Source organism: Phasianus colchicus, chromosome 1, assembly GCF_987193195.1.
Source record: "Phasianus colchicus chromosome 1, bPhaCol1.hap1.1, whole genome shotgun sequence".
Taxonomy (NCBI): domain Eukaryota; kingdom Metazoa; phylum Chordata; class Aves; order Galliformes; family Phasianidae; genus Phasianus; species Phasianus colchicus.
This window is the reverse complement of record NC_143436.1, coordinates 78,263,869-78,283,096: the sequence shown is the minus strand read 5'-3', so window position 1 is coordinate 78,283,096 and position 19,228 is coordinate 78,263,869. Positions and strand designations below refer to the sequence as shown.

Genomic DNA, 19,228 nt, shown 5'->3' with positions numbered 1-19,228 from the left:
AATAGAATACAGTATATAATAGAAAGAATATTACTTAGGTGTGATCGTCCTATCATAGACCTTAGCCAAATTCTCACTAACAATGAATGAGCTGTAAGATGCTGTTTAGAAATAACAAGCATATCCACTTCCATCCAACTGCTGGTCAGTAGCTCCTGAGAGCCGAGCTGCTTCCTGACTGCAGGTCCTACAGAAACTGTAGACTATGTTGTGCAAACCTTCATTTCCTCAAGCTTTACCCCTGGAGCTGCACGAGTATTTCAGAGAATCATGGATTGGAAGAGACCTTAATGAACATCTAGTTCCAATCCCCCTCCCATGGGAAGGGTTGCCACCCACTAGATCAGATTGCCAAGGGATCTATCAAGCCTGGAAGAAGGGCTAACGCTGCTCTAGTCTGGAATAGCGGAGAAGGAAACAAGTAGTGTGGTAGTTTTTAACAAATGTGACTTCAAATGAAAAGTTAGATTCAGAAGGGCAATTCAGTGCTGACCAAGTGCTGGCCTGTGCTTCACATCTGTAGGAACAATCTATTCTCATTCCTAGCAGGCTCGCTCCAAGGCAAAGTAGAGCCTCTCCTTAACAGCACTGGCTTTTACAATTCCTGGTTTTACAGTTCCAGAAGAGATGGCATTTGCCTAGGGTAGCTCACCCAGAACTTAGTGCACATGAAAGTTTTCTCCATTTGGATGTTTTTTTGCACTAAAAGATCATGTCCTGCAAAGCGCTCCAGGACCAGCTTTACTTGAATCTTTGCTTCATAACAGGTGATATGGAGGCAGGCAACTTGAATGGATGGGTAGCGGAGATCTGCAGGGATAACCACCAGGTAATGTCTGGGACAGAGGAAAGAAGACATCAGAGGTTACATCAGATTGAAGGCTCAGAGAGAAAACACACATGGGCATAATGTCTCTTCCTGGTAGACCCCCCAAAAAGATTATTCATATTTTAACTCACAGACATGAGAGACAACACGAATGACTGCTGCCTTTTGGAGTGATTTGGAATAGCAGGAAGAATAGCTGATGGTGTGGAATTCAGCGAGTCTACCTAGAGTGCTAGAGACTGAAGGAAACTGAAACATAAATTCAGCATCACTCACAGTTGGTGAAAAGAAGTTGCAATGTGGAACAAAAGGCTCAGGAAGATGGATGTCAGCATCTTGAGAGCTCTGCCTGTCCAGTCTCCAGACAATCTTTCTCTGAAATCACCAAGTTTCTTTTCAGCGTCTAACTTCTTTCTAGAACAGCCTGAATGGAGATTTGGATTTGGGGAGGAGCTAGCTTCTCACCACCTCTTTCTCTCTCCAGAAATTATATACATTCAGCAGTAGAAATGGGCGTACTCTACCAAGTGTCCCTTAGCCAATAACAGAAGCTTTGGCTGTCTTCCACCAGTTTGGAACATTCCCCCCAACCCTGCAAGGCCACCTTGGAGATATTTGACCAAATGGGCATTTCATATAAATAAATAAATAAATAAATAAATAAATGAGCCACAGAACTTCACTGATCAGTGACCCAGGACAGGTCCTGATCACCTGTGACTTACGTCCCTTTGTTTCTGCTGGAAATTGATTGCTGCTGTGCAGCCAACAGCAAGAGCTCACCCCTGCACACCCTAGGCAGTGTTGTTATTTAGGATAGGGACTCAGTAACTCTGAATCAATTTATGGGCATGTGCATCTCCACAGGCTGTTTAGCTTGAGAACATGGAGCAACTCCTTGCATGTACGTGAAGAAGCACTGTATCAACACCACCATCAGCCATCAACCACTAATTAGCTTAGCGACTTTGCCTTTTCTCTCTCTGCACATAAGTAAAATGAAAACATTCACTGAAACAGAGATCTCCACTAGCTTTTCTGCAACATCCATTTGCAGTAGCACTAACCGCAAGGAGGGTGTCTCAGGAAATAGTACAAGTTCTTTAGTGTTCATAATTAGTATTGAAGGGCTAAAGTGTCTCTATGTCATCTGGTTTTGCTCTGTTTCTGAATACGTGAATCACTTTAGAACTCATGGATTAAACAAGGGGGCTGTTTTCTAGCACTGATGACAAACTCTACAGAAGAGTAGACAATTGTGCTGCTTAACCATCCTGGCTTCCAGGAGAGTACTGTCACAATGTAAAGTGTCTGTTGTGGCTCGTACACTGATTGCATTAACTCATGAACTACATCTCTGGCTTGTTTGAGACAACATTAAATAGGTTGAACTGAAATCGAACAGAAACGATCCTTCCTTATAGTCAGACAGCTGTGGTTCTGTGCCTGGAAATATTTCCCAGCAATGTTAAATAATGCTGATGCAGCATAATCTTTACATATGTAGGTTCTAACATGACATTACATAAGCAGGCAGTTGGGATCTTTTTGTCTGGCAAAATCAGGCTTTCCAGATTTCCAGTTTATCTGGGATACCTGTTCCCAAGCCTCTCAATACTCTTTTTCCAGCTGAGGTTTGGAGAACTGATCTCCATTTGACTGATCTCCATTTTATTCTGTCTCCTGAGAGCAACTATGCATCAAGTGGGCTATCTGTTATGCAGAGAAGCAGTTGGTGCTAGCACTATCTTAGTCTCAGGTGCATTTCATGGCTCATCTGGACTCTTGCCAGTTAGCTTAATCAGTTCTCTCAACAGATTTCAGAAATCAGCTTTCAGACAGCCTAGAAGAGTGCTAGGCTCCTAGGCAAGGAAGACTTTCATCTTTTCTGTTTCAATGAACTCATTCTCTCCATCCTTGTGAAGGAAGGTTATTCCACTGAGAACAGCAAATAAACTTTTACATCACCCTTTGGCAAAAATCTGGCATTTTAATAAACACCAGTCATGTCTGACACAAAACAACAAATCATAGCCAGAGAGGGTTACATGTTGGCAGACTTCTGACAGGAGCTGTCCAAAAGCCAGCACTGGGGAGAGCTTTCTGACCCTGTCCCATCGTGTTCCTCCTACAGTGTTTGCCCAGGTGCATTCTCTGTTCCTTTCTTGACTTAGGCAAATCTGGCTCTTGGTCACAGCAACGTACATTTGAAAGACATGTATTGAAGGAAGTGACTGACATCTGCACAGGTGTCACAGACCTGACCAAAGTCTCTGAAATGCAGAGAGTACAGCAAGCTTGTGCACAGTTTCTACTTCTGGAAAGGATCTATCCTTCATGAAAATACACTATATTCATCTGGAGCAAAGGATATATACATAGAGGCAATGCTAACCCGGACACCTGCCCGCCATAGATTACTAGAATAAAAAATGGAAAGGAAAAGCAGAAAGTTAGTAAAGGCCATGCATATGATCAAGGAAGAAAACTCACAGTTCACTATAAGAACTAGGTGCGATGGTACCTTGGAAATCACTCTAATGTATTAATCTAATTAATTTAACATAATATTAGCATTAATAATAATTAACATGATTAATTTAAGAAATTACAGAGGCATTAAAATTAATGATCTCTATGAGAAGAGCACTAGGAAAGCACTGATGTCTGCATATCTCTTTGACAGGAGACTGAGCAGAGAAGAGAAACTTATCATTGACCTATTCCTGGGAGGATTCAAGGCTAGGTATTATGGGACTTGGAGCAACTATGAAAGATGATCCTGCCCATGGCAAGAGGATTTGGAACTAGATAGCCTTTAAGGTCCCTTCCAACTCAAATCATTCTATGAATTTGATTCTATCATTTTCTTTAAAGAACTATATCTGTTACAGGGTCAGTACTGCAGAATCAGCTATCAAAAAAACTGAATCACTCTTCAGTTTCCTCTGTACTCATCATCATCTTCAAACAGGCCTGGGGCCTCTTCCATTGTTGCATCCTTTCATTTGCAACCACAAACATAATGATCCAGATCACTGACATTCCAAGTTCACTTCTTACACACACATCATCTATACTTACAGTGTAGCATCTTCTTTGAAGACAAAGGAATTTGATAGCATTGTATTCTAACAGTGAAATATACTTCTGCATTAAGAATTTTTCACAGGTTTGTAAAACCTGGTTTCAGGTTTGTAAAACCTGTGAGGCCAGAGGCCAAGTTTATGCAACCTGACTAGGGAGTCCTCAGAAGAATTTGTGTCTAAAACCAAGGTGGAACACTTTCTGCTGCTTTGACAGTAGAATTTGTCCACTACATTAAGGCCAGGCATGGAACTGAGAGCACACCTGGACAAACACATCAAAAGGAGCAGAAACTGGCAGGGTCAGAAAGCCTGAAGGTAATACACAGTAAATTGTTCTATGCTCCTCTCAGTGCTTGACTTCTACATTGAGACCATCCAAAGAACTGCAATTTGAAGACAAATGCAGAAGCCTTTTTTGCTACTTAATAGGAGCTCAAAACAAAACGGAGAGCAACCTTTTACATGGGCAGTCACTCCTCCTGTGGGAGACATCCCAAAATCATCACTGTCTGAAATTTGCGATGCTGACTTTTAATTCTCAAACAGCATCAGAGACACTGACTTGAACCTGCTTCTCTCTTGAGACCCTGAAAAGAAAGCAGATCCTAGCATAGAAGATGGGGGGTGACCATTAAAAAAAAAAAAAAATAATAATAATAATAATAATAATGGGGAAGAAAAAAAAATACCTGAGGAGAGATACTAATATTTAGATTAACTGATTAACTGTAGAACTTACATCTGTGTTTTTTTAAGATTTACAATGCCAAAGAGAAGACAGATGAACTACATAGACTTTGAAGAAACAGAGGCATTGTGATGGTTTCACATTGGCAGGTAGCTAAGCTCCACCATGGCACATTCTGACTCTCATTCTCACTCCCTCTCCTCAAAAAGACGGGGAAAAATACAATGGAAAAAAAGGTCATATGTTGAGGTAAGAAGAGGAAGATCACTCACCAGTTACCGTCATGGACAAAACAGACTCAAGCATAAGTGAGATTAATGTAATGCCTGTTGCTAATAATAGACTAGAGCAGTGAGAACTAAAAGCAAGCTAGTAATATTCCCTCCCCCCCCCCCCCCCCCCATCCATCCCTTTCCACATCTTCCTCCTGAGCAGCACAGAGGAATGGGAAATGAAGGTGCAGTCAGCTCTGGCCAGCAAGAGCTGGCTCTCATCTGATGTGGGGCAGCTAATGGGCTTTGCTCACAGGGGCCACCCCTGCAGCTCCCCGCTCTACCAAAACCATTCCACATAAGGACAATACAGGCACAAACAACAAAAATCAAAGATCTTCCTCAGAGCTGCACAGTGACTCAGAACAGGGTCCAAGCAGACAACTCCATTGCTCAAGGCCAAACAGACATTTTCTCCAGAAAGATTTACCTCTCACAGACTGGAGTACTGGGTCCCAAGAAGGAATCCCCAAATCACACACAGCAAATTAAATTGGACTTACTCACTCTGGAATAGGTCTTATATTCAGGACTTTTGGAGCAAGCTGAGGGGGGTGTGACTTGCTTTATGAGTGGATTTCCTGGGGAGAGAAAAACATGTGGTTGATCCTGAAATTGAATAGAGGGATGATCTCATGGTCAGATTCACAAAGGCAGCCTAGCACTTAAAACAAATGCACAGAGGGAAAAGAAGAGGTCATGGCAGTCCAGCTTATTTGTCAGATGTAGATATCAGGAGGATTACAACTGTTAAGAGAAGTTTTGGTCAACTTCTTCCAAGCTCAAGATTGGTGCATCCTAAGAGTAAAAAATCAAGCAAAAATGGCAGGAGAACTGCACACATGAACAAGGAGCTCGTGGATAAACTCAAAGAGAAGAAAGTTTACAAAATGTGGAAAAAAGGCCTGGTCACTAGGGGGGAATATAGCAATACTGTCAAAGTCTGCAGGGACACAACAAGGAAAGCTAAGGCACATTTGAAATTAAACTGGTCTCACACCAGTCAAGAACAACAAGTAAAGCTTTTTTTAAGTATGTCAACAGAAAAAGGAGGACTAGGAAAAATATTGTTTTGCTGTTTAATGAGGTGGGTGTCCTGGTAACAGGGGATGCTGAGAAGATGTAGATGATGAATACTTTCTCTGCTTCAGTCTTTACTGATAAGGCTGAGAAATCACAGGAACCCCCATACCCTGGAGGTAAGAGAGTCTGGAGAAAATATGGCTTACCCTTGGTTGAGGAGGAGCTGATCAGAGGTCATCTAAGCAAAACGGATACAAAATCCTTGGGTCCTGACAGGATGCACCCATGAATGCTGAGGAAGCTGGCAGAAATGATTGCCAAATTGCTCTCTATCATCTTTGAAAGGTCTTGGAGAATGTCCAGTCCTGAAGACTGAATGTCAATGTCACTCCAGTCTTCATAAAGGGCAAGAAGGAGGATAGTCTTCATAAAGGGCAAGAAGGAGGATCTGGGCAACAGCAGTCAGCCTCACCTCCGTCCCTGGAAAGGTGATGGAACAGCTTATCCCAAATGTCATCCCCAAGCAATTGGAAGAAAAGATGATCAGTAGTAATTAACATTTATCTAGGGGAAATCATGGTCAGGCAATACAGTGGCCTTCTATGATGTCATTGCTGGCCGGGTAGATGAGGGAAGAGCAGTGGGTGTTGCGTACCTTGATTTCAGGAAGGCTTCTGACACTGTCTCCCAGAACATCCTTGTAATGAAACTTAGTAAGCGTGGGATAGATGAGAGGATAGTGAGATAAAGTGAGAACTGGCTGAGTGGTAGAGCTCAGAGGGTTGCGCAGAGTCTGTTGAAGGCCTGTAACTAGCAGTGTTCCCCAGGGGTCATACAGGGCCCAGTCTTACTCAACATCTTTATCAGTAATCTGGATGAAGGGATAGAGTCCACCTTCAGCAAAAACTGCAACACAGGAAAAAATTCTTTACTGCAAGGGTGCCAGAGCACTGGAACAGGCTGCCCAAAAAGGTACTGGGGTTTCTCTAGAAATATTCAGGAACCATCTGGATGCTTTCCTGTGCAACCTACCATAAGGAATCTGTTTTAACTGTGGGAGAGGAAGGGAGGGAGAGGGGCATTATTTTTTAATAATTAAATAGGCATTATTTAATCTCCAGAGGTCCGTTCCAACCCCTACAATTCCATGATTCTCTAAGCAAACAAAAAATCCACTGGCTTCTTTATCTTGCCATTAGACAGAATTTCAGTCCCATGTTTTCCCTGCATTAGAGATTTTAAAACCAAAACAAATAAAACATATTAGAAAAGACTGCATTTTCTTATACTGTCTCTTCTTAGTGTGTCGCTACAGCCATTCCCTCAATTTTTCTTTCTCACCCTCTATCTTTTCTTCATTTCTTCCTCCAGTCTTTCCTGAGGTCTTCTCATATGAGTTGAGGAAGCTCATGACTCCACATGGTGGCCTTCTGTTCCGTTTGTTTCTGGACGTGAAGCTCACCAGTGCAGAGACGATCATTAAAGAGGTTAAGATTGGAAGCTAATTAAGCTATAGCAAACATGCCCTGGTTGAGTTTGTGACCTTGAGGAATACAAGCCTGGCAAAAGGTAGGCTTAGGACCCTGAACTTCAGGAGAGTTAACTTCTGGCTGTTTACTGAACTATTGGATGAGATCCTCTGAGTAACTGTCCTTAGGTACAGAGGAATAGAAGAGAGCTGGCAGCTCATTAAGAACAACTTTCTGAGAGCACAATAGCTCTCCAGTCCCAGCATAAGAAATCAGGCAGACAAGGCAGAAACCAACATGGCTGAGCAAGGATCAGGCTGATAGGAAAAAACGAGAAGTATAAGCAGCAAAGAGGGGATGTGTGATCTGGGAATAACACGAGAGTTGGTGAGGGATGTAAAAAATAATAAGAAGAGGAATCTACAGGTGCATTCATCAGAGGAGACAAGCAAAGTGCATCCTCTCTGATAAATCATGAAAAGGGAGAACTGCCTTCAAGAGACATGGAGAAGTCTGATGTACTCAACAAGTTACTTGTCTCACTCAGAATTGTCACTCAAGCTTCCCACACCTTTCACATCCCTGAACTTCTAGGCAGGGAGAGGTGGAGGGAGGAAGATCCCTCCCACTGCAAGAGCAGAGCAAATCAGAGACTTCCACATGAGACTGAATTGCATATGGGACCAAGCAACATGCATCCCAGGGTTCTGAAGGAACTGGCTGATGTGGTTGCCAAGCAACTTTCCATCACATTTGAAAAATTGTGGCTGTCAGGCAAAGTGACTGGAAAAAGCAAACATCACTCCCACTTTGAAGAAAGGGAGAAATGTAGACCTTGGGAATTACAGGCCAGTGAGCCTTGTGTCTGTGCCTGTGAAGGTCATGGAACAGGTCCTCCTGGAAGAGATGTTAAGGCACATGTGAGATGAGGAGGTGATCTGAGACAGACAGCACAGCTTCATCAAGAGCAAATCATGCCTGGCTAGATTGGTGGCACTGGTAGACAAAGAGCAATCAATATTGTCTACCTGAACCTTTTCACAGCTTTTGATAAGGTCCCACACCATATCCTTATCTCTAAATTGGAGATATATGGGCTATTCAGTGGATTAAGAATTGGTTGGATGGTCACATCCAGAGGATTGTGGACAATGGCTCTATGTCCAGGTTGAGGCTGGACACAATTGGTGTCCCTCAGAGGTCAGACCTTGGATAGTGCTCTTTATCTGTGATACACACAGTGGGATTGAGTACACACTCAGCAAGCTTGCTGATGAATCTAAGATGAATGCTGCAGTTGATACAGTAGAAGGAATGTCATTCAGAGGGACTTGAGCAGTCTTGAAAAGTGGGTCCATGTGAACCTAATGAGGTTCAATAAGTCCAAGTGCAAGGTGTTGCACTTGGGTTGGGGCAATCCCAGGTATGCATACAGACTGTGAGAAGAACTTATTCCAAGCAGCAATGTGGAGAAAGACTTGGGGGTCCTGATGGCTGAAATGCTCAACATAAGCCAGCAGTGCACACCTGCAACTCAGAAGACCAACTGTATCCTGGGATGCATCAAAAGTGGTGGCCGCAGGGGTGACTGTCCCCTTCCCCTTGCTCATATGAGGCCCCAGCAGGGGTGACTGTCCCCTTCCCTTTGCCCATATGAGGCCCCAGATGGACTAATGTGTCCAGGTTTGGGGCTCCCAACACAAAAATGACATAGAGCTTTTGGAGTGCAGTCAGAGGAGGGCCACAAAGATTACTGTGGACTGGAGCACCTCTCTTATGAAGAAGGGTTGAGGGAACTAGGTTTATTTAGCTTGGAGAAGGCTCCAGGGAGATGTAATTGTAGCCTTCCAGTACTTGAGGAGAGCTTATAAACAGAAGAGAGACTGACTTTTACATGGTCTGATTGTGAAAAAACAAAGGGAAATTACTTTAAACTAAAGATTTTAGGAAATTAGATGTTAGGAAAAAAATTCTTTACTCAGAGGGTGGTACTAGAACAGGTTGCCCAGATAAGCTGTGCATGCCTCTTCCATGGAGGCGTTCAAGGCCAGGTTGGATGGGCAGCTGATCTAGTGCTTGGCAACTCTGCCTACATCAGGGATGTTGGAGTTGGATGGACTTTTAGGTCCCTTCTAGCCTAAGCCATTCTATAATTCTATAGTTCCCAGATCCTTTTGCAACTTCAGAACTCAAAGTCTGCAAACTTATAGGCTCAAATTCAAACCTAAGGACCATTCTGCTATATTCAGTGATTTATTTTGGAGGTTAATTTCAGATATCTGGGGCAAAATGTATCTGATAGCTTGTATTGCTGGTACCTGAACATGGCCACACTTGGTTCCATTTTGATTTGTCTATACTGGATATGAAATGACCAGAAACAATATTAACAGAGATCGTTTGAAAAACAGCTTCTTTACCAGTCTCATGATTTTTGCAGGTATGGAGTTAATTTTCTTCATAGAGGCCCATATGATGCTGTGTTTTGGATTTTTGATGAAAATGCTGGTGAGCAGTGCTCAACAAGGACTTTTTTGTTTTTCACACTGCCCTGTCAGCAAGGTGGCTAGCAGTACGCAGGACACCTGACCTAAGCTGACCAAAGGGATATCTTATACTATACAATGTATAGTGTATGCATGGGAGGTAGGAGAGTGACAAAGAGTTCGCCAATGCATGGTTGATTCTTCCCCCCATTCCAATGTCATGCTCAGTAATAAAAGCTGGGGTAGAGAACAAGGAAGGGGTATGTTTTGAATGATTATGTTTATCTGCCCAAGAAACCATTACACGAGATGAGCCCTGCTTTCCTGGAAGTCATTGAACAGCTGCCTGCTGATGAGAAATAGCAAATGAATTCCTTCTTTTGGCTTGCTTACATACATAGTTTTGCATTACCTATCAAACTGTCTTTATCTCAACCCACAAGTTCTCACACGTATACCTTTTTGATTCTCTGCACATCTCAGCTAGCTGTAAGGATTAAACCACAGCAAGAATTAACAGCCTATCTCTCTCTTGTGGGTTTCTTCTCCTCGCTGAAGGTGTTGAGAAATGCTCTTCTCAGCTGAGGAAGTTTGTAGGAACCTACCTGTAGAAAAGTGAGGAAATCAAGTTGGTTGATTAAACCACAAAAAGGTGTGTTTTAGGGTCAGAAGAACAATGACAAGTTTCAAAAATGATCTTACCCCAGTACAGAGCAGTCAATATACTTATTGATTTCACAGAGATAACCTCCATTTTGGAAGGAGAACATACTATACATACACATGCATAATCATGCAGGAAGGCCGAGAAAAAAGGAACAAAAGATTCACATTGCAGACAAGACATGATAGATCATTGTGATAGATCATCATCTCACAGAATTCCTCCTCCATTCTTAAGCTTAAAATACCAGCAAGCCATCATGTAGTATATCCTCCAAGAACCATTTAATCATGATAATCAGTTTTTAAAAGGTAGAATTATAGTGTCATCTAATAATTTCAGCAGACTTCACAAAGTTTTCAAAATCTGTGAAAAGTTAGAGTGATTACATCTTTTCCCTGACAAAGTTTGTTTGTTTGTTTAACTATTGACTCATTAGGTCTCTAAGATAATGATACACCTCTGACTGTATAAAGTTTGATTAAGAAGTTAACACTTATTAAGTAGAGAGACCAGATCTCACACCTTCCACTGAGGAATATGCTGTTTAAGGTCAGCAATGATCTGTACTGCACAGCGCTTGCATGGCCAGCTGGACAATGGATGAGCCTGGGGGAACAATGACAGGGTTTGGAGTAAGGCAACTGACTCAGCTGAAGTGCATCTACATCAATGCAGCATGGGCAACAAACAGGAGGAGCTGGAAGTCATCATGTAACACGCAAACTGTGACTTAGTTGCCATTACTTAAACACAATGGGATTGCTCCCCTGACTGGACTGCTACAGTAGATGGCTATAAGTTCTTCAGAAGGGATAGGCAATGAAGGAGGGGTGGTGGCATGGCACTCTATGTTAGAGAGTATTTCAATGCTGTTGAGCTTGGGGCTGGGAATGATAAGGTTGTGTCTCTATGAGTAAGGAGAAGGGGCAGGGCCAACAGGGATGACATCCTGGTGGGGGCCTGTTAAAGACAACCTAACTAGGATGAAGAGATGGATGAGGCATTCTACGAGCAGCTGGCAGAAGCTGCATGATCACCAGCCCTTGGGGGACTTCAGCTTCCCTGATATATACTGGAAATATAATACAGCACAGAAAAAGCAGTCTAGGAGGTTTGTGTGGAAGATAACTTCCTGACACAGCTGGTAAGAAAGCCTACCAGGGGAGGTGCCCCACTAGACCTGTTGTTCACAGAGAAGTGCTGGGAGATATGGAGGCTGGGATTTGTCTTTGACAGAGTGACCATAAAATGGCTGAGTTCTCTATTCTTGGTATCAGCAAAACTGCTGCTGTGGAGTTCTGGAGGGCGAACTTTGAACTGTTCCGGACATTGGTAGGGAGGGTCACTTAAGATTCAGTCTCAAGAAGGCACAGGAGCAGGCTCTCCCTCTGTACCATAAGATGAGCCAGCGAGGAAGAAGGCTGGAGTAGACAAACAGAGAACTTTTTCTGAAGATCCGGGAGAAGAGGCACTTCCTGTAGAAGAAGGGATGAGCAACTCAGGGAAAGTACAAAGCAGTTGTTAGGATATGCGGGGAGAAAATTAGAAAGACAAAAGCCAAGCATGTATTCAACCTGGCCACTGTAGTAAAAGAGAACAAAAAGCTTTTTACAAATATACTAACAGTAAGAGGAGGGCTAACAAGAAACTCCATCCTTTACTGGATGCAGTGAGGAATGAGATCACGAGATATAGAAAAGACTGGGATTCTCAATGCTTTCTTTACATGTGTCTTTAAAAATCAGATCAATTACCTCGAGGTACTCTACTCCCTGATCTGGAAGTCTAGGATGGGAAGAAGGATAAACCCCCCACGATTCAGGTGGAAACAGTTAGAGACCTGCTTTCTTACTTCTGTGCCAGGAAAGATCATGCAGCAGATCCTCCTGGAAGCTATGCTAAGGCATATGGAAGACAGGGAGGTGATATGAGAGAACCAGCATGACTTCAACAAGTGCAAGCCTGCTTGACCAATCTAGTGGTCTTCTGTGATGGCATGACTGCATCAGTGAACAAGGGAAGAGCCACTGTTGTCACCTATCTGAACTATAATAAGCCCTTTAACACAATACCTCACAGTATCATTCACTCTCCAAATTGGAAAGATGTGAATTTGATGGGTAGACTGTTCAATGGATGAAGAACTGGCTGCAGGGCTGAACCCCAAGCGACTGGTAGTATCCCACAGGATTAATTGCTGGCTCTGATACTCTTTAACATCTTCATTAATGAAATTGACAGTGAGGTTGAGTGCACCCTCAGCAAGTTTGCTGACGACATCAAGCTGTAGGGAGCTAAGGGGTGCAGTCAACATGCTCGAGGGATGGGATGCCGTCCAGAGAGACCTAGACAGGCTTGAGTAGTGGGCGCAGGTGAAGCTCATGAGGTTCAACAAAGCTAAGTGCAAGGTCTTAGCCTGGATTGCGGCAACCCCCACTACCCACATAAGCTAGGTGATGAAAAGATTGAATGCAGCCCTCACAAAAAGGCCTTGGGGGTACTGGTGGATGACAAGCTGGACATGAGCCAACAATGTGCCCTTGCAGCCCAAAAAGCCAACTGTATCCTGGGCTGTATTCAAAGAAGTGTGGCCAGCAGGTTGAGGGAGGTGATCCTGCCCATCTACTCTATAGTGGTAAGGCCTCATCTGGAGCACAGCATCCTGATGTGGAGGTCCCAGTACAGGAAAGAAAGACATAGAATCATAGAATTGCTCAGGTTGGAAAAGACCTTAAGGATCATCAAGGTGAGACTGATAGTTCTGTAGCTACTAGGATCATCTTTCCAGCCCTTTTTGAAGATGGGTATCACATTCGCCAGTCTCCAATCTGCAGGGACATTTCAGGTTAGCCAGGACTGCTGAAGAATGATGGACAGTGACTTGGCAATCTCATCCACCAACTCCCTCAGTACTCCAGAGTACAATCCATCTGGTCCCATGGACTTGTGAGCATCTAGCTTTCGGAGCAGGTCCAAAACCATCTCATCATGGATTATGCAGGGCCTATTTGTTCCCCATCCCTATCTACCTGCACAAGAGGCTGTGTTCCCAGTGAGTAACAAGTCTTACTATTAAAGACTGAAGCAAAGAAGGCATTAAGTACCTCAGAGTTATCCTGATCCTTGATCACTATGTTGCCCTCAGCGTCCAACAAGGGAATGGAGATTCTTCTTGCTCTTGATGTATTTATAGAAATATTTATTGTTGTGTGTTATCTTAGTGGCCAAGTTCAGTTCTACTTAGTGGCCAAATTCAGTTCTAGAACATAGACCTGTTGCAGTGTGTACAGAGGAGAACAACAAAAATGATCCAAGGGATGAAACACCTCCTGTACAAGGATAGGCTGAGAGAGCTGGGTCTGTTCATCTTGGAGAAGAGAAAGCTCTGGAGAGATCTGATAGCAGCCTTTCAGTAGCTAAAGGAGAGCTACAGAAAAGAAGGGGACAGACTCTTTAGCAGGATCTGCTATGACAGGACAAGTAGAAATGGTTTCAAACTAACGAAGAGGAGATTTATATTGGATATAAGGAAGAAGTCTTTTACAATAAGAGTGGTGAGGGACTGGAACAGATTGCCCTATCTTTCCTTCTTCTCCTTCTGCCTTGGTGCCTATCACAGCAAACTACTCATGCTTTTGATGCAAAATTGATCATCTGGCCCCAGGAACTGCACACACAACATGCCTAGCATGCAGCCAGTATAATCCATGGGACTCATAGCAGCAGGCTCCAAAAGAGAGAAGGTGGCCCTGTGGTCAAACACGGACAATGACAGAACACATCAGAAAGAGAAAACAGCTAGAGGACAGGATCCGACTGTAGTTCTTCCAGTGCTTCAACAAAGCTGTCTGTGCAATGCAAGTGATATAACTCCTGCCTTATATTTTCACCTCCCTTCTGCACATCTCTCTCTTACTACCCCACCGCCCCACCCGTGAGTCTGTTTCAGTGTAAGTGCCACTTGAATACTGAAGTACGAGGTAATTCTGCTGTTATCAGCATTGCCTTCACCACACGAGGTGTAAGCCTTATGAGGGACTGGGAGCAGATTAAGACAGGTAGAGAGAGAGTCTTTTGGATGTAAGGAAAGAAAGAAGAGAGTGAGAGCCTATCAGCCTAATCAAACACTATTCTCTCACAGAGATACAGAGTCCTTCCTCAACCCATCAAAACACAATGACACAAATTGTAGAGATATTGTAAAACTTGCTAATGATCATTGTTGGATAGCCCTGTAGTTTGTTTAGAAAACAAGAAGAACCTCTGTCCTTGTAACAAATATATAACAATGATATACTGAACTCCTTGTACCAAACAGAAGAGGGAAGTTCTGCTTTGAATCAGCTAATTTTGTGAAAGTAAGTATTGTGCAATCGAGGCTAACTGAGCATGCATGAAGACCAGGTTCTATCAGTGAAGACAGTGAGGAAGAGTACTGACTTCATCCAGAGACCCTGGAACTACCAGACAACGAAAAGACTGAGGATGTGCAAGGAGATGGAACCCTATGTTAATTATTTTGGGGAGAAGTTTTGAATAGGTACACACTGCTCAGGAAAACCTTTGCATATGTAGCACAAGTAGTGTATATACGCTGAAGATCTTTTGTGCGAGGTATGTATGATAGGCAGAGCTTATCCCCCATGCATCCAGTGCTGAAAATAAAGAATGCCTGCTTTCTAGAACTCCAACTTGAGTCTAAGAGTTTCATAATCAATCGATTTATGCTATCAACACCTTCCTCAGTTACCTCCTCTGATTTTGAGAGGTCTCCTGCATTCAACAGGTCACAATCTTTCTTTGCTTTAAAAACTACTTTCTGGAGTTCACAACATCCTGTTCGATGTCAGTGAGTTTCTGACCATCCACAGGAACTGCCCTTATTTACAAATTAGGAAAGAAGCACAGCACATGTTCAACTGAAAACTCCTCTCTCTGAAACTCATCCATACCTTGTTAGTGCCAGGAAAGACACAGTGAGGACAGACAGCAAAAAGGGAAGAAGCAGGGAAATGCAACTGAAATTATTTTAAAAATAAGTTCAAAGGTCCTTATCAGTATTCCATACCATGACATCATGTGACAGAATGTTGGGTGCAGAAGCACAGTGCACTGCAGAGCTGTACTTCCTAGGTCTGTGCTCTCTAGCAGTCTCATGTAAGTTCCAATTCTCCAAGAGGAAGATGCACTGAGATTGAATTGACTACTGTTCTCAGGAGACTTCAGTGTCCTCTTCGTGATCTCCATTTCTGGGTGAGAGGGGTGAAGCGCTTTCCAGTTTCTGGCAGCACAGTGAGCAGCACTGTCAGAATTTTTCTCTATCTCCCATTTGTTTGATTCATTAACTGTAAGTCTCTTCTATGTATTATCTTCTCTCATCTTAATTGGGTGAAGTTCTTTTCCTTCTCTCCAAAAAGGGAACAGGAGGGTGGAAGGGGCCTTTCTCCCCTCTTTTCCCCTGTCACACATGAAACCGCAACAGACAAAATAATTTAATATGCCATGGAAAAAGCAAAAACAAAACAAAACAAAAACCAACCAAAAAAAAAAAAAAAAAACAACAGTGGGAGGGCATGGGAGATGCTGTGAAACATGGGAACAGGTTCTAGGATCATCTTCAGATCTGTTTGGGCTAAGCACAGATTAAGGAACTTACAGTTGAGACAGTTTGCCATTATGAATTTCTTGACTTCAGCCACAACCATCTCACTGCAGCACATACCTCTTTCAACTACTACGACCACAGGATGCTCAAAAAAGAGGATATCTTGTGCTATTAGTCTCCTCTTTTATGGTCATCACTTTATTCTTCAGAGTTGTTCTGCCTCAGACTGTAGATCTAATCTACAGAATGAAGACTATGTACAAGTTCAGCAAAAGAGAATTATTTTCAAGAACTTGAGAAATAACAGCCATCCTCAGAGCTGGGCAATTTATCTTTACTCATCTCCAGGTTCAGGTCTGGGGCCCCCAATACAAGGAAGACAGGGACCTGTTGGAGAGGGTCCAGAGGAGGGCCACAAAGATGATCAGCGGGCTGAAGCACCTCCCCTAGAAAGACAGGCTGAGAGAACTAGGCTTGTTCAGCCTGGAGAAGAGAAGGCTGCAGGATGACCTCATTGCAGCATTCCAGTACTTAAAGGGAGCCTACCAACAGGAGGGGAGTCAACTCTTCACAAGGGTAGATAACAGCAGGACAAGGGGAAACGATTTTAAGTTGAAGGAGGGAAGATTTAGGTTGGATGTCAGGGGAAAGTTCTTTACAGAGAGAGTGGTGAGGAGCTGGAACAGGCTGCCCAGAGAGGTTGTGGATGCCCCTTCCTTGGAAGTGTTCAAGGCCAGATGCGGCCCTGGGCAGCCTGGTCTAGTATTAGATATGGAGGTCAGTGGCCCTGCCTGTGACAGAGGGTTTGAAGCTTGATCATCCTTGGGGTCCCTTCCAACCCAAGCCATTCTATGATTCTATGATTCTATGATCTCCAGTGACTCGAAGGAGACTTTTCAAGTTTATTGTAATCCTTTCCTTTTTTTTTTTTTTTTTTTTTTTTTTTCCTTTTCCATTGATAAAAGCAATAGCAAGAGTTCCAAGCTTCAGAATATAGCAGAGCTCCTGGAAACTGTGCTTACCTTCCTGCTGTACAGATCCCTGGACACTAGTAATATTAAACTTGTTCGCTCAGACATAAAGGCAACACAGGTAATACTTATTTCTGTATCTTCATAAAAGTGACAAGCTGCACAGTGAAACAGTGAAACAACAGAAGAACACAATGTGTCCTGATCCCATTACATCATCTTACTTGTCAGAAATAAGGAGATGCACATGATTCCTTGTTACATGCACATAACCACTACTTCAAGAGGTTTGAAGAGAGGGTTAGGACAGTATTTGAAGGGCCCTCCCTAAGAAGAGTAATAAATCTGCACTGGTTTGTGTCAAGAAAACTTACGAATAAAATAACATCCAGAAAAATCACCTAGAGTTCCCACAGAGCATCTCCTGCTTATGCCACTGCGTACAACTCTTTAGTGACTGAAATTTGTGCACTTTGTTATCATTTCCACCTGCTGGCACCACAAGTTTCCTTTTAGAGAAGAGAGCAGCAGCTGTGACCCTTCATTTCCACACACATGTTCAGCACAGCACAGGCCTGAGGACTTGCCTGTGCCAGCTTCCACCAGGGCAGCTACCACATCTAGGCTACAGTGATTGTGATAGCTAATGAGATTGAAGAGCAAAGTACTTGTAAAAGCTGAGAAATAACCAGTCTTATCAGACTGGAAAGAAGGCAATGGGAACTCATCAGCTTGTTTGACAGATGAACTCTCATCTACCTATCAGCACAAAATGTGACAACTGTGCTATGGTCCACTTAGAGCACAGCACAGTCAGCACTGCAGGAAGGGTAGACCACATCTCAACAGGACCTACTTTCCCTTCTTGGACCTCAGGACAGAGCTGCATACCAGGGCTTTTCTGGATGTGCCAGTCTCTGTTGCAGTCATTTTCACCACACTGTCCTCTGTTTCATTTCCCTCCTTGTTTCCCCCATCCTTGGCCTGTCTATTTCTGGCAGATGTCTGTGCTACATTATTATATTCATGTACCAAATATCATATAAATTTTCCAACACATGAAGACCTGAATTGTTCCCTGGATAGGTGTTCCATATACATATCTTTTAGAGAACAATAATAAAGAATAATATATAATAATTATATATAATAAATAATTACATAAATAAAAATATAAATAATATAATAAAATATAATATATAATATAAATATATAATATAAATAAATATAAAAATATAAATAATAATAATGCATTGTAGAAAACAATAATAAAAACACATGGGAAAACAAGGCAACACCCTATAGGCACTGTGGACCAAGTGCCTTGGAAACAAGCTGATTTTTCATTTTCACAGCTCACAGCTTCCCTGATAGAGTGGACTCCCTGCATAATTAATTACCTCACAACCAATCCATCTTTTTTTCTGCATACCCCAAACTAGAGAAGTAATTCCCATTGTTAGGAAAATGCACAACAGACTGGTGTCCACAAGGAGTCAAGTGCCACAAAATGCTGTCAGTCTCTCAAAGCCTCTACAGTAATTCAGACTCCCACAAACCACAGTCTAAACTGTCTCCTCTGCAAGAAGGGAAGCTTTTGCTGATGAACTCTTCCTTTCCTATCACACCTCAGCCACAGTCCACACGCTTCAAAACATACCTGCCACAGATCCCCAGTGAAAAAGTTGGATCAAGTATGAAGATCTGACAGGACTCAGTCACAGTCACATCAAATGCAGGTCACAATGGAAGCATGATTGGCAAGTGGTACACAGAGGCAGTTTGGTGACTCTCACCCAGGTAAGTCTGTATGTGGGAAAAGGACACAGCAAAGGATGAAGTCATCTCCTGATGCTGACAGGATCTACATTAGCAAGGAAAAAACACTTTCAGTCCAGGATTTCTGTAGGATGGCCAGAAAGGTTTCCTCTGTTTCCAGCATATCACTCAGCCACAATGAAGATGCTGTAGGCCTCACTGCTGGCCATGCTGGTGGAATATTTTCCCAGGGTTAGTTCAGTTGCTGACTAGAAGGGCAGCTGGGCAATGCCTTGCTCCAATTTCATTCTTATACACTGGCCAACCTGGTTACTATCAGGATCCTGCTTCCAGACAGACTAATCTGATAC

At 43.0% G+C, this 19,228-nt stretch overlaps 1 protein-coding gene across 1 annotated transcript in view; it reads right to left on the bottom strand.

The window, feature by feature from the left end:
- The window catches only part of LOC116240955 (alpha-2-macroglobulin-like protein 1), a 38,567-nt gene extending 25,730 nt beyond the window's left edge, over positions 1-12,837 (bottom strand). Inside the window, exons 1-2 of the mRNA XM_090139616.1 lie at positions 12,596-12,837; positions 653-836 (exon numbers count right to left, since the gene is read on the bottom strand). Coding sequence (XP_089995742.1) covers positions 653-836; positions 12,596-12,837 — 426 coding nt within the window. The remainder of the gene's footprint in view (positions 1-652; positions 837-12,595) is intronic.
- Positions 12,838-19,228: the final 6,391 nt, after the last annotated feature.